Here is a 15,869-nt window from a genome sequence, read left to right as displayed (position 1 = left end):
ATCACGCTCGAATGGTGCTTTTTACATGCCACCAGCATGGGAGCCAATCCATGGCCCTGGCAATGATCACTCTTGGATGTGCTTTTAATGTTGCACTGGTACGAGTGCCAATCAGGCGGTACTGTCATCGGCCATGTCAGTGATTTTGATTTTGATTTAACTTGCCTCAATAGGTCTTCGCAAGCAAAGTTTATTGTCCAATGAATGAGGGGTTACTCATAAGTGGGCTGGTTACACCCACTGGCATAGTCCATGGGCTATGGTCTCACTTGGCTTGTCAGGGTCTTCTCAAGCACAGCATATCTCTAAAGGTCTCAGTCACTAGTCCTTGCCTCGGTAAGGCTCAATGTTCGATGGTTGTGCCTCACCACCTCATCCCAGGTCTTCCTGGGTCTACCTCTTCCACAGATTCCCTCAACTGCTAGGGTGTGACACTTTTTCACACAGCTGTCCTCATTCATTCACAACACATGACCATGCCAGCACAGTCGTCTCTCTTGCACACCACATCTGATGCTTCTTAAATCCAACTTTTCTCTCAGGGTGCTTACACTCTGTAGAAATCATTTAACAATAAATGAGAAGGTAAGCTAGTGAAATCAGTCGACAATGTGAAAGTTTACTCACCTTGTTTTCACTATAGTTAGCAATGACTACTCCAACAAAGAGTGTAAGTCCTATCATATAACCAATGAAGACAAACACATGAATGTAAATGGCATGTACCTGTAGAAAGAAGTCATAATGAATTCCTTATTAAGGATGGTCATGTTAGGAGTTACATGGACAAGAAGAAAGAAATTACAATCAATATCACATCTTATCAGATAGCTCCTATCTTCAGTTAATGTAGTTTATCAAAGACAATGGTAACTGAAAGTCAACATTCTGCAAAGGATAGGATAGAAACATTAATGTGGAACTTACCCAGCCTACTTGTTCTACAATGACGTCTCGAATTTCTAACCAGCCCTCGAGAGACAGAACTTCAAATAGTGCTAGCATTGCATTGCCAATATTATCAAAGTTGAAATTTCGTGGATTCGCCCTAAACAATGGAAATGAAAATATAAACGTTATGAATGACAATTCATTCCCCAATCTGTTCTAGCAGCTATAGGCAAGGCCATGCAAGAACACTGTCGTTACAGACATCTTATCAATCAATAAAACTGGTGTGGTACAGTTAAACACACACCAAGAGGAAATCTTTTATTTGTTTCTATTATCGGACTGTGTCCCTGTTGGGGCACTGCCCGGAAAGGTTTAGTCAGGCAAACTGACCCTATTACTTATTTTTAAGACTGGTACTTACTGTATCGGTCTCTTTTGCTGAACTACTAAGTTACAGTGAGAAAAACAAACCAACATTTAAACCAGCCATATCTGGCCCAAATATTCTACCTTGTTTAATGTTCAAACTAGCTACATCCAGCCTCTCACACCTAGCCTACAATATCATTAAAAAAAAATTAACAATCACATCATCAAAATCTCAAAGCTACAAGATAATGCATAATTAATTGAAAGCAATACGAATAAGTAAGCATTATATTTGACAAAGTAACCTGAATGCTAAAGAGTTAAAAAGAAAACTCAGACGAGACAGCTTATGACACAAGATAAAGAACTAGATATAAGAAACCAATGAAATAAATGTCCAAAGTCTGCATACTTACCATACTCTTGGCACAAAGTAACCTGGTCTTGTTGAGTTATCATTATCTTCAAGGATTTTCATTTTAGTAACATAGACTTGGGTCATAAATACACCTTCACAATATTTCTGTTGGACAAAAGAGGTAAAGAGATGGTACATAAATTGACTAGATTTATTTATTTATAATCATAAGGAATGAAGAAGATGGGAATGAAAGAGGTATATTACTGATGAGTGTGGTTGGAGTGTAGGTTGACTGGTTGAAGAACCAATGTTTTGTAACTTATTTTGAGAACACCATTTTGTCTTTGCATATGGATATGCAAGTTGTAAATTAATAAGTTATAATTTAAATGGAGAAGCAAAAAAAAGGGTCAACTTACTCTTTCTGTGATATTTGGATCATTGCAACGTGCCAAACGACCTCCATACAGATGGACACCAAATGTTGCAAATACAAACATTAGTAGAATCAGAAGTATAGACACCTGAATAAAAAAATACAAACGAGGAGGATGATAATTACGATTAAGACACTAATGATGGTGTAGTTTTAAGTCTGTGTACAACAACAACAGCAACAACTACTACTACTACTACTACTACTTCAACTAATGGTGTCAAATTTTGGCATAAGGCCAGCAACCTGGGGGAGGGCGTAAGTCAATTACATCGACCCCAGTACTCACTGGTACATATTTTATCAACCCTGCAATCATACTTATTGCAATCTTTTGTAGTTTCTTTTGAGAAGGTTCAGTATTCTGTGATCAAGCATCTTGAGATAATGCAGTGACAACATGATCGCTTCATCATCTCTTCAATGTTTATACTCAGCTCCTGTCTTGACTAGAAGGTCATGTTAAAGGCTTTCATCCTCATCGTTGAAGAAGCTATCCATTTGGTGATATATGCCCTAATGAAATAGACCATGGTACAAACATACACAAGCACCAAATATCAGACACCGGCTATAAGTAGAACCAGAGCCAGAGTCTAACAGCAGAGTTGTAGACTAAGATGGCTAATGGACTCTGGTTGTAAACTTGGTTTGTCATGATTTAACTGCTAATCAAACCACATCTTGGGTCACCAACGAAATCAAAATAATAATTTTATAAAAACATAAATGTCAAAAAAAAAAAAATAGAAAAGAAACTATACCATGAGAATTTCTTTAAAGCCCCGTACTAATTCATAAACAACTTTTCTCATGTGAGGGACTAAATTAAAAATTCGAAGAGGACGTAGGCACCGGAGAATCATGAGAACTTGAGCACCGGACTGGGCTTGAACATTTTTTGGCATCCAAATTAGAAATAATAAACTTGTCTGCAAATAAAATAAGTGAATATGGATAAAACAAGCCATTTGAAGAGGAACAAAAAGTATATAACAAAGATATTAGTTATTATAAATCTGTTTACAAATTGAGTAATTTATTTGTTCATTTGGTTTCATGGCAGATTTTTCTTTTTTATTATGCTAGCCTGAAATCACTAACCCTCACCTTTTCTTTCAAAGCAAAGAAAGTTTTTGCATTCTGCATATCTTTAAAAGTACTGAATTACTGGACAATTTGTTGACAGGAAAATGACATTGACCATAACTCATTTGAGTGCAGAATATTAACATTCTCACATGCATGCATGTAGTTGCACACACATGGCTGCATGGGTGAGAAATCCATTACCCAACTAGGATTTCAGGTTCAGTCCCATTGTATGGCACCATAGACAAGTGTCTTCAGTTAGAGTCCTGGGTCAATCAAAGCCTAGTGAGTGGATTCCTTGTGATGGAAATTGAAAGAAGCCTGTCATGTATGCATGTGTGCATATGTGTGTGGGCATGCCTGGGTGACTTTTAACAATTGTACTTCATCAAAGATCACAGGTTATAAATGGTGATGTTGTCATCATTTCTCCAGCTTACACTTCAACTATTGGCTTTGTGCCATTGAAGACATGTGGAATAAGAGATCCCTTACTTGAAAAACAGATATAGGTTAACAACAGGAAGGGCATCCAGCTGTGAAACAATACCTCAATAATATATTTGTCTAAACCAAGCAAACATTGAAAAATGGATGTATAAACAAACAAATGAATATATACAATGTGGTTTGTATAGTTTCCATCTACCAAATTCACTCACAAGGTATTGGTTAGCCTGGGGGCAATAGTAGAAGACACTTGTCCAAAATGCCGAGCAGATGGTTGTGAAGTAAATTTCTTAATCACACTGCCATTCCTATGCCTTATGTAATAGATCAGACAGTGAATCTATAGAATGCGTTACCAGGGACTCAACAGGTTTTTAGGTGACATGCAATGGACTTTGAAAATAAAAATCTTCCTGCAATACCATTTTATAAAAAGTTTATCCTTGAGCAGTTACAAAAGATTAAAACATGTGTATACATGTGACATTTCAATGACAGGATTATTAAACGATTAAAATGTCAACATGATAGGCTTAATAAGGTTCACCATCAATGTAGCAGAGTGACACTGAAGACATGACAGTTGGGAGGTAGAAAGGGTTGCACCAACTGGCACTCATTTTCATCTGAGTAAACTGAAGCAATGTGAACTGAGGTGTCTTGTTCAAAGACACCTCTTTGGAATGGTCTTTATTTCATCAACCCAAAAAGATGAAAAATAAAGTTAAACTTGGTGAGACTTGAACTCAGTGCTGAAAGCTGGAACAAATACATCAACGCTTTGTCCTACACAGTAAAGACTGGTAATTCATTGCCATTGTGATTGTAAATTGAAGCAAGATTCAGTGGTTATTTTTCTAGTAAGCAGTGATATGAATATTTACAATTCCCATGTGATAAAACTCCACAATGTATAACAAAGCAAAACTGGTTGGTAGCAGAGGCAACTGGATACTTACAGTGTATATAAAAAGGTCTAAAACACCACTAAAATCTCTGACAACAGCTTTTGGAGTGAAGAAAAAGCCAGATGCTAAAATCTTCAGCAGCATTTCAATACTCATACAAATGACAAATATATATTCAGCAAACTGAAATAGAAACCAGAGAGGAACAAGAATGAGGAAAATGATACATTAAATAGAGAGAGAGAGAGTATAAAACAAGGAGAGTGTGGTAAGAAGAAATTATAAAATAAAGAGAGAGTGAGAAGCAAAGAGAAAGTGTAAAATAAAGAGAGAGGTAAAGAGAAAGTATAAAATAGGAGAGAAGCCAAGAGTAAGTGGGAAATAAAGAGAGAGAGAGAAAGAGAATGAAAGAAGCAAAGAGGAATGAAATAAAGAGAATGAGAAAGAAGAAAAATGCATGAAATCGATAAAGAGTTATGATGAGAAAGACCACACATGCACACACATTCTCTCTCTCTCACACACACATTAAATGTAAGTAGGTAGATGAGTAAAAAAAGAGAGAGTAGTGAGCAGTTTACCTGAAGCTTCGGCTCATTCTCCACTCGGTAACTTGGAGTCTCAAGAATCATTGAAATACAAGACAATACTGTTACAATAATCATCATCCAATCAAGGTAGGTGACAAGACCAAGTAGTTTGCTGTGGGAATAAACATAAACATCATCTTTAATCAGGATAAACATTTCATTTGTTTCTATTTGTTTCTATTTGTTTCTATTTGTTTATTCATTTGAAGTGCACATGGCTTTTTAATTCTATCCTTAACTGGATAAGGAGAATGAGGTTTAACCCTGTAGCATTTAAACTGGCCATATCAAATCCAAATATTCTACCTGCTTTATGTTCATCCTAGCCAGATCTGGCCTCCCACACCTATCTTACAATGTCATTCTAAAAATAAACAATCATGCCATTTAAATCTCAAAGCTACGAGATAACACATAATTAATTAAAAACAATGTGAATGAATAAGCATTACATTTGACAGAGTAGTCTGAATGCTAAAGGATTAATATATTGATTTGAGGCAGTGCCCCAGCATGGCTGCAGTCTAATGACAGAAACTAGTAAAAGATTAGAGTATAAAGGTTGCATTTTATCACAACATCAGTATTAGAGCGGTTGCCATTTCCTCAGCAAGACATGACTGAAGAATTCTCTTGACCACACATTGTTTCTATTTATTTGCTATACACTTTACTGAGAATACAGGGTGCAGTTTATTGTTGCACCAGCACTAGTGAGGTTGCCTTATGCCCGACATGACTAAAAAGGCCTCACAACACTACATTGTGTCATTTTGTTTAAAGCAATGCGATCAAGCAAATGAACAGAAGAAAAGATAGTAGAAAATTAATTAGGGTGGGAGAGAGAAAGAAACAAGAATAAAATGGAGGAAATAAGAGTAATTGGAGCAAAAGGGTGAGAGAGGAAAGAGAAAAAGAAAGAGAGAGGCAACTACTGGTGTTCCATAAAAAAAATAACCTTGCCCGGACTTGTGCCTCGGTGGGTAGCTTTCAAGATGCAATCCTATGGTCCTTCATGACCGAAGGGGATCTTTACCAATTCCAATTGTCAAACTTTGACAGAATAATAGCTTACCTGACCAACTAGTCTAGACTTCACAGAAGGGCAGGGAAATACTTACTGCAGACGCTTAGATCTGCTGATTATTTCTTTGCCAGTAACAGGATCTTTTAGCATGTACTTGTATCTAGCATTGACGACCATTTGGCAGAACCTGCGGAACCTTGACTCTCGACCAACTGCAAAGAGTGGAGTATCAAAGTAAGGATGATTCTCTCGCAGTTCTTCTTCCTGTTGACTCCTACAGTGACAGAAGCAGAGAAAATACTATGCAAAATGTAAAATTTCTCATTTAAAACTTTTTAAAATGAATAATTAAAATTTAGCAAATATAAACGAAAGAAAATCTGAGGGAAAGCAACAAGAAAAGGGACAGGAGAAGAACAAAATGGATGCAAGCATGAAAAAGTAGACATCAAATGATGATGATGATGATGATGATACTTACAAGCATTGTCAATACGTACCGTTTGAATTCAGCTTGTTGCTTTCTCTGTTGCCATACTTTGATATCAAAATCTTCAGTACGACGTGATGAAGTCATTGTTACGCCATGAATGTCACCATTCTCTTTCATTGTGGAAGATTTCATCTTCAGACTACTGGGACGTGATCCAGCACGGAAACTCCTGTAATAACAATATATGTCCAGTTAACCTGTATGAAATACTCAAGTTATCAAGTCACATGAGGCTTGACATTGCATGACAGGACTGATTATATTTATGTTTGATTGAAATATAAGTAATTTATATTTCTCTAATGACAAGGCTCTCCTTGATGTATTTAACCATAGTCCCGTCTCAGTTAATCAGTCATTCCTTTCCTTTAAATATTCCTCTATTCTGCTGATTTGCAGAGAAGCAATGCACGTTCACTAGTCTTCATGTGAAAAGCATCTGCTTTACTGTTTTATCCAGTTGACTCATTTGACTACTGAACTATGCAACTATTAAAAGCTTGTGGCAATTTGGTGTATCAAATCTTTGAGTGATCAGCAATAATTGTTGGACTAACCTGCGATCCAGTCGGATCTGATGTTGTTGCGAGAGAAGAGATTTTGACCAAATCATTTGAGTGGAATCTCCTGACATGATACGCTGCTGGTTTGAATCTCTGGTCAAAACAAACAGAACAAATTTATTATTCATGTGAAACTACAAACAATTTATTAAAAGGTATTAAAAAAGATTAGTCAGGGAGAACTAAGTAAAAAACAAGCTCTACCTATTTTTTTGGTGTCTTAAGTGTCTTATCAGAAAACTAATTATTTAGTGCTTCATATATTTATATTTTTATTGGAGTGAAACCATGAAGCTGTAAATAAGGTTCCTTTATACTTGTACAAGGCTAATATTAAGCAGTCAAACAATGTAATACATAGAATTACTTCCAGTATATTACTTGTACTTAATTTTATAAACTTTAGTAGGACAAAAACCAATCCCTGAAGTACAAAAAAGTAAAGCTGGTCACCTAAATTAGACATTGTAAATAATTATCTAGTCTCATATTCTACCCTTTTAGTCACCTCTTGTTGCAATATGATATATAATATATATATATATGTGTTTTTCTCCTTGTCTCCGTATTCTTTCTGTTGAAGAGCGTAGCTCGAAACGTCAAAGACTTTCCGTATTCCCGAGCGTCATACTAATATATACTTTTGTTATTTACACCACCTGTCCTCGTCTGTTGTTATTTTTTGTATATTCTCCCATATATATATATATAGATAATAAAAGCAGAAAGATACAACAGAATAGATGATAATTTAATCTATGAAATAGAATCATTGTTACATGAGTTGCTATAGTTGTTGTTGAACAGCTCCAATTCAGCCTTAAGTGAGCAGATCTATCACCAAAAGCATTCCAAATAAGACCACCCAGCCAATTTTTTCAGGCATAGTGTGCAGAGTAAACATTTTTGATGATGCTGAGACACATGAAATACTACTCTTGTCTTTCATTTGTTCTATGTGGGAGGTCGTGTAGAGTTGCAGGCTTGTCAGATATGCAATAGTTACCAATGTCTTGTCTCTCTCAGTAAAGTAAAGCAAGTCAATTTTACATGTTCCGTACAGGAGTTTGCATTTTGCAGCAACAAATATTGGAACACTTATTATTCAGTCTCACCAAACAAGGTTGTATGGGGTGGATCTCTTCGCTTTTATGAGAGTTTCTCTCAGTGTATCTATCACAGTATAGTTTGTTCTAAAAGAACATCCACATTTAAGTGGGGCTAAATATTACCATTGTGGATAATGTACTTGCCATTTTGGGCTCTTGGATTGTTGACTTCATTCTGTGATATCGATGGTGCATTACATTTGCTAACAAGGTTCTCAACCTTAATATATTCAGTCAGCAACTTGGTGACCTGTAACCACTGAGTTCTAATGTATACATACACACTACACCAACTGAACTTGAAATTTGCAAGCTCTACGTTCTAACTCTAGTATATATACACTATGGTAGCTATACAAAAATCTATATTAGTACATCATCCAGAGATGTCTGGAAACTACTGGTGAAATATGGTGACTAAACACGTACACAGTTTTAACAAACCACAATTATCTATTAGGTGGGCAAACAGAACATGTTGCTAGTGAATAGTCACAGACATGACAAACACAGAAAAAACTAACGACTTATGACTAAACCCAAATTCTTTTTAAAATCCTTCATCACCTTCATAGATCAGGAGGCTTTTACTTGAAGCCTTATTAACACATGAAACATCGACTTAGTAAAAGTGTTTATCTTAGAAAATATATTTGCCAAATTAAAACAGCAACAAGAAAAAATAAAAACATGGAAAATCAAAAACAGTTACTTTTTTTTATATAAATAAGAAAAAATGCCAGAAAATCAAAATATGTAGAAATTTATGTGAAAATATCATCATTGAAGAGTCCTCATCTAATTGCAGTGCAGAGAGAAGATGCAGTGCAGTCTGGTGCTTGGGAAGTAAATATCAAAAAAGTTATTAATATAATATAACAATGTTAGTGAGATTAATTATACTGAGGTGGAATAAATATGAAAAAATATAAATAAAAGGATGTTTTAGTTATAAGGATGTTAGCAGCAAACAGAATGATTAATGGAAAAAAAACCCCTTCTTGCAGAGAGTAGGAGTTAATACCAGGGCTAGCATTTTTATTATTATTATTATTATTATTATTATTATTATTATTTGCTACTACTGAAAAGTTACTATACATGGAAGTATTCAGATATCTAACAAAACAAGGAGAGGAAAGATGTAATGTTTGTGTTTTTTTTATAGGGGAATGAACAGTATAAATTAAATGATTCCAACTGGGTCACTGGTACTGATGTGGTCATGGACTTAGCAATGTAGCTCAGCACCCAACAACAGTAAAAATATTAATAACAATCATAATAATAATATACGAATGCTAGCCTTTTGGAGAAAAAAGTGCTTGTTATTAGGAAGCAAGAAAAAGTAGAAAAGTAGAGTTGATTGGAATAGCAGTTTAATATATATATTGTCTTGACCTATTTCAAAGTCTTCATGCAATGATGTCTCTTCAACCCGAAATTCAGTCGACATGCAGCCAGCGAGTTACTATAGCAACACCTACAACAACATATATATATATAGATATTTACATATTTATAGATATATATATATATCTATTGTTATCTCTCAGCAATATACATTAGTATGGGTTTCATATACCTGCAGTTTAAATGAGTTACACTAAAATATTGTACTAATTTTTATCAATAGATGACATACAAAATGAAAGTAACCTTTAGTTATAAACAATATCAAAAAACTATACAGAAATAATTGAGTATGGACAAGAATTCTTTGTTGATTTGTTATTCTTGTTTGATAACTGAATAAATATTTTGATTAGATTTAGATATTCTTTTAATTCATTCATAACTCCTTTAATTACAGTTTCCAACCAATCTTTTCTTTGCCATCAACTGAACTCAATAAGAAGGAATAACACTGTTTTCCGATAGTTTATTTTAAGAACCAACTGGCAACATAACCACATATATAACTATATTTGAGCCATGCAGCACAATATGGTCCATGTAGCACCACAATCTGACCCATGTAGTACCCAACTTGATTAGCATAGCACTATAGCTCAATCATACAGGAGCACAACTGGAACTACATAACACCACAACCTAATTTATGGAGTATCACCAATGAATTAAAATTTAGAAATTCATAAATTTGAAACCCCCCACCACCCACTGCAGGCCCCTCCACACACTTTCTATATCTTTACATATCTACCATCCCCATCTCCCACCCACTCCCGTTCCTCTCACCTTCACTTGCTATCTCTAAATACCTTCCTGCACACTCTTATGGAACATCTCCCTCTTTCCCCCACTGTACCTACTTATACTCCCCCCACTGTTCCCTCTCTTTCACTCTGACTGTCTCTATTTTTCTCTCTAACTCTTCCCTACCTTCCTCTCCCACCTTGTCCAACTGGGGTAACCAAGTATCTCCTCTGTAATAAGACAGCCATCCCTGTCTCTCACCTGGCACACAGCGACTTCCCTTGGTTTCACTTCCTCTCTCAGCTGAAGTCCTTGTCTTGTAAGCTACTTGGCAACACTACGAGTGCTCATGCCATGTATAAAACACCCATGCTGGTGCCATGTAAAAAAAAAACCCACCTCTGCTGGCGCCATGTCAAAAGTAACGGTACTGGTGCCACGTCAAAAGTACCCAGTACTCTCTGTAAAGTAGTTGGCATTAGAAAGAGCATCTAGCTGTAAGAACTATGCCAAAACAGACAACTGGAGCCTGGTGCAGAACTCTGGCTTGCCCGCTCCTGTCAAACTGTCCAACCCAGGCCAGCATGGAAAGCAAACATGAAATGGTGATGACGAGGATGATGATGATGCTTAATAAATTTCAGATTTTAACAGATTAGAATATCAAGGTTAAATTTGAAACTAAAGCAAAATGATTTGCTTACATAGATGTATTATTGATGATCTTGTAAATTTTAGAAATAATACTGTTTTTAGTTCAGTTGTCATTTTTGATTTTCATTGAGTTGTCTTTTACTCAATATATTAAATAGCCCACAAGAACATATTTCACATATCAAGGAAAAAATATATACAAAAATAGAAAAATATTTCCTAATACACTGAACATGAAGCAAGACCAATTTCTATTATGGTATATTGAATACATTAAACTGATACAAGCTTAGTGCGTTAATCTGTAATGATTGGTCATTTTACCTATCACGTGAGTTTTGAACATTGGTTGAGTCCTGTGCAGCGATTGGTTGAATATTGAATGGGATTTGGATTGAAGGTCCAATCACATTGCATGTAATATATTCTCAAACAACTAATCTATATGTGCTCTGGATCCTCTTTTTTCTATAAATTGGTGTGACATTTTATCTATGAGCAGAGAGGTGAGTAATTTTCACGTTGATATCCTGTCATTATTCACCAGAGCAAAATTAATATAACAGAGCATGTTGTTATACTTGGGGATGATTATATTTTGCCAATTAAACACATCACTATCATCATCATTGTTTAATGTCTGTCTTCCATGCATGCATGGGTAGGACCACATTCACTATATATTCGTTCTTCACTAAAATAATAACAACAAAGCTGCAGTGAAGACCATATATATAAGTGCGTGTGTTTAATTGGCAAAATATGACCATCCCCAAGTATAACGGTAAAACTAAAACTGTAGAAACATCTGAGGAACTGGTCAAGTTAAGCTAAAAGGTCATCTATGTAAATATTTCTATTTCATTTGAGATTAACTGATTAGCTAATCAGTAAAACACCCCTGTAATTATATACAACACTGGCCAAACCAAGAAGACTGAAGAAGCAAATGAGAAAAATGATGGAGAAGAAAGAAAAGGAAGATAGACAAATAAGAAACATAGAAAGCTGCTAAAGGTCAATGAAATTGTACACCACTAATTTTATAAACCAGTATGTGTGTGTGTGTGTAAGAGAGAGAGATAGAGAGAGAGAGAGAGAGAGAGAGAGTAGGGTGTAGAGTTTTTATGGCTCAAGTCAAAGAGCCCATGAACCTGGGAAACTTAACTAACTGCCATCATACAATATTTTCTCCCACCTCACTCTTTTAACTTTTCATCAATGCATTCCCATTTTTACATCCAAAAGAATAAGACAGTTTTTTTTTCTCATCATCAAGTGGAACTGAAGGTTGGCGAGCAAAAAGGAACCATAAAAGGATTACATTTTTATACTAAACTCGATGTTTTAAAAAGCTTTTGTGGGAGAAATAAAAAGCGTCATGTTCTGTTGACACCCAAAACAGCATGTAAGGTCTCTGTAAGGTCTCTGTCTGTCGATATTGATTAAGCATCAGCACATGTATGTGCCCTCCTGGGCTAGATTTTCTTGAGGAAAGCTAGCAATTGCCTGTGCTTGCAAGTCTCCCCTTCTCCATACCACCAATGTTTATCCAAGGGAAAGGTAGTTGATTTGGGCCAATACAACTTGGTATTAGTGTTGCCATAGGCATTGCTGTCAGAATGCAAAGACGCAGAACAGAGAGTGCAAAGCATCTCCCCTGAACCTCTAACAGCTCTGCCTATCCACTGTCCTAGATTGGTACTTTTTTTTATCAACCCCAAAAGGATGACAGGCAAAGTTGACCTAGGTAGGATTTCAACTCAAAGCACAGGGGATCAGAATAAATACCATGAGGTACTTTATCCAACACTAATAATTCTGCCAAACAACACATACAATATCTTTTATTATATCCAGTGTTATAGAATTAACTGATAAAAGATATTAGAATAGTAAAGGTTACAATATAAGATATAGTCAAAGAATTAGCATTCATTAGCTACCAAATAGAAAAAAATGGAATTTCATTACACTGTGCAAGTAATTTGGTATCAGAGAGATGATATAAATATATCGTTAGCTCAGTTGATAAAGGCAATCTTCAGCTATAATCTCTAATTAGTGGTGGTTTATGGGAGACTTATATCATGATTGGTGAGTGAAAGAAGGAAAAAAGATTAGAAATATCCAACTGCTGCAACAACAGCATTGCTGTCACATTAAGTTGGCAATAGTTAGGAAATGAATAAAGGTCAAATCAGACAAATAAAGTAGAGGGGAAAAAAAAAAAAAAAAAAGAAATTAGAAATTATTGCACACTGAGAAAGTTTCCAAACTGTAAACAATAGTAGCAGCAGCCTCAGTTGTTGCTGGAGATGTTTCACACATCTTTCATAAATGAGATTTGTGGAGCAGTGTATAACTGGTACAGACAAACACTGAAATGAAATTGGATGTTGCATCAAGAATTAGCGGGGACATTTTTCAAGTGATTAGTGAAGACATTTCTTAAATTTAGCAAGGCTGATATCCAAAGTTTAAATCTGTTCCCATTTTTCTGAGGTACTGGTTATATGCAGAAAGATCATGTACAATATACATTTTGTTTTATCACTGAAACAACACTTCCAGCTATTAGCATAATAGTGCTTCATAGACTAAATAGATCAAAGAACAATGGAACTAAGCTTAATTCAAAGTCTTACTCATCTTTTATAAATAAAGTACACACACACGCACAGAGTTTTAACATTTAAAACATTGCCTCATATAACTCAGATTTCTCATTCTAAACAACTTAGATTGCTATTCTAAACTTTTGTACCTGCTTTAAAAGAAAAAGAAAAACAAATCCATTTTTATATTAATAAAGACAAAATGTTGAACAGAAACTGTTGTGTTAAGGAAGAAAGTTACATTTCAAAAATCAGACTCATATATATATTGTTCAATCTCTCTTCTTTGGTAGTCTAAACGAATCAAGTGACAAACTAGTTATGTAATTATGCAACATGTGTATCTCACAGCTTTGTCTACAACACTTAACACAACCAGGCAATGTAGTAACAGAAACAAAGTAATTTAGTCAAAAAACATGCACATCACATTTATAGCAGAGAGAGAACAGATAAAACACAACATAAAAACATAGTTTTGTAAGCACTTTACCCACATTCATTTTCTGCTCACCTATCATTTTAAATAAGACAGACCTCAAAAGATGGCACCATTAGTTAGTAATTACCAGACAAACAGAATTAACAAATTTCTTCAGTTGTAAATTTTTCTGTTAGACTACAAATAAACATACATGTCTACTAAGTGTATATAAGCAATGGATCTTAACAATGAGCATTCAGTTGCTCGATCAACTGAATTACCTGCTCATTACATTAGCTTCTAAGTGGCTGAGCATGCTACATACACATACGCCTATGATGTATTTCTAGGGCACAGTCAGCAAGGCACAGTGTGACAAGGCTGGACCTTTGAATTATAAACAATCTATTCTATGAGTTTCCAAACAGTTTCCATCTACCCAATTTCACACACACAGCTAGGATTGACCTGAGGTTATGGTACATGATATTTACCCAAGATCCCATTAGTGGGATCAAATCCAGAACCTTGTGATTATGAAGTGAACTTTTTAACCATTCAACTACACATGGAGTGTATAAAAGGCAGTTTCAAACAATTGTTGACAATAATTTTCCATGCTGATGCAAGTAAAATGCATCCTTTTTAAGAATCTCTTATGCCTTTAGCGTTTAAACCGGCCATACCAGGCCCAAATATTCTACCTGTTTTATGTTCAAACTGACCAGGTCCAGCCTCTCACACCTCCCCAACAAAATCATTCTAAAAATAAACAATTACATAATCGAAATCTTGAAGCTGAGAATGCAAAACTAATTCAAAACAATGTGAATGTAAAGGCTGTAAGACCAGTGGACTGGGCCATAAATCACAAGTCCATGAGGCCAAAATCTTCTCTTAGCCATTGTGTAATTTTAGTGAAGCAGTATTATCATTTTGTTCACCTCCTTTTACCTGACTGACAGAAGCATGTACCATTCCCTGCCTGTGGAATTCAGTGATCAGCAGTAGGATAGACATCCAGCTTTGTCCAAATTTAAATAAGTCAACTAATAAGCACCAATGCAAACATTGATATAAAACAGATGAACAGACATAAAACACTTGTGACGATTATATAGAAATGCATAGATATATAGCCATTTGGCTAAAACTGGGGAAAAAATAAAAGAGAACATGCACACAAAGGGAGATAGATAATAATGCAAATAGACACACTTGGGTCTGATATATAAAATAAACATACATACATATACATGTAAGTATACAAGGGTCTATATAGAAAGAAACAAAACCTGAAAACATTCAGAAGATGAACATTCATTCACGAGTGTAAAGAAAATATGTTTATAGATGAATGGTCAGCGCTAGAAGAAAAACAACCATCTTCAAGACAAAAGGTGTTCTTCCATCAGGATAATGCTCGGCCACATACAGCGAGGATGATATTCCAAAGGCTGGAGCAGTTTGAATGGGAAACGATGCCCCACCAACCATATTTGCTAGACATTGCTCCATCTGAATATCCTTTATTGCGCAGTCTTCAAAATTATTTGGATGGAAAAAACATGAATTCTGTAGATGAGGTCAGAACAGTACTGGAGGAGTATTTTTTGTCACAGACAAGTGAATTTTGGAAGAAGGGCCTTGCAAGTCTACCTGATAGATGGAAGAACATTGTAGAAAATGAAGGAGAGTATATTTTAGATTAAAAAAGAAGT

General features: G+C 35.4%; 1 protein-coding gene across 1 annotated transcript in view; it reads right to left on the bottom strand.

The window, feature by feature from the left end:
* The window catches only part of LOC106875399 (sodium leak channel NALCN), a 76,044-nt gene that overhangs the window by 15,203 nt on the left and 44,972 nt on the right, over positions 1-15,869 (bottom strand). The window contains exons 17-27 of the mRNA XM_014923510.2: positions 10,340-10,347; positions 7,178-7,317; positions 6,628-6,789; positions 6,222-6,401; positions 5,092-5,212; positions 4,562-4,693; positions 2,825-2,992; positions 2,044-2,148; positions 1,680-1,786; positions 928-1,048; positions 628-726 (exon numbers count right to left, since the gene is read on the bottom strand). Of these exons, the coding sequence (XP_014778996.1) occupies positions 628-726; positions 928-1,048; positions 1,680-1,786; positions 2,044-2,148; positions 2,825-2,992; positions 4,562-4,693; positions 5,092-5,212; positions 6,222-6,401; positions 6,628-6,789; positions 7,178-7,317; positions 10,340-10,347 (1,343 nt within the window). The remainder of the gene's footprint in view (positions 1-627; positions 727-927; positions 1,049-1,679; positions 1,787-2,043; positions 2,149-2,824; positions 2,993-4,561; positions 4,694-5,091; positions 5,213-6,221; positions 6,402-6,627; positions 6,790-7,177; positions 7,318-10,339; positions 10,348-15,869) is intronic.

This window comes from Octopus bimaculoides, chromosome 19, assembly GCF_001194135.2.
Source record: "Octopus bimaculoides isolate UCB-OBI-ISO-001 chromosome 19, ASM119413v2, whole genome shotgun sequence".
NCBI classification, from domain to species: Eukaryota; Metazoa; Mollusca; class Cephalopoda; order Octopoda; family Octopodidae; genus Octopus; species Octopus bimaculoides.
The sequence above is the reverse complement of the archived record's forward strand: the minus strand, read 5'-3'. Positions and strand labels throughout refer to the sequence as shown.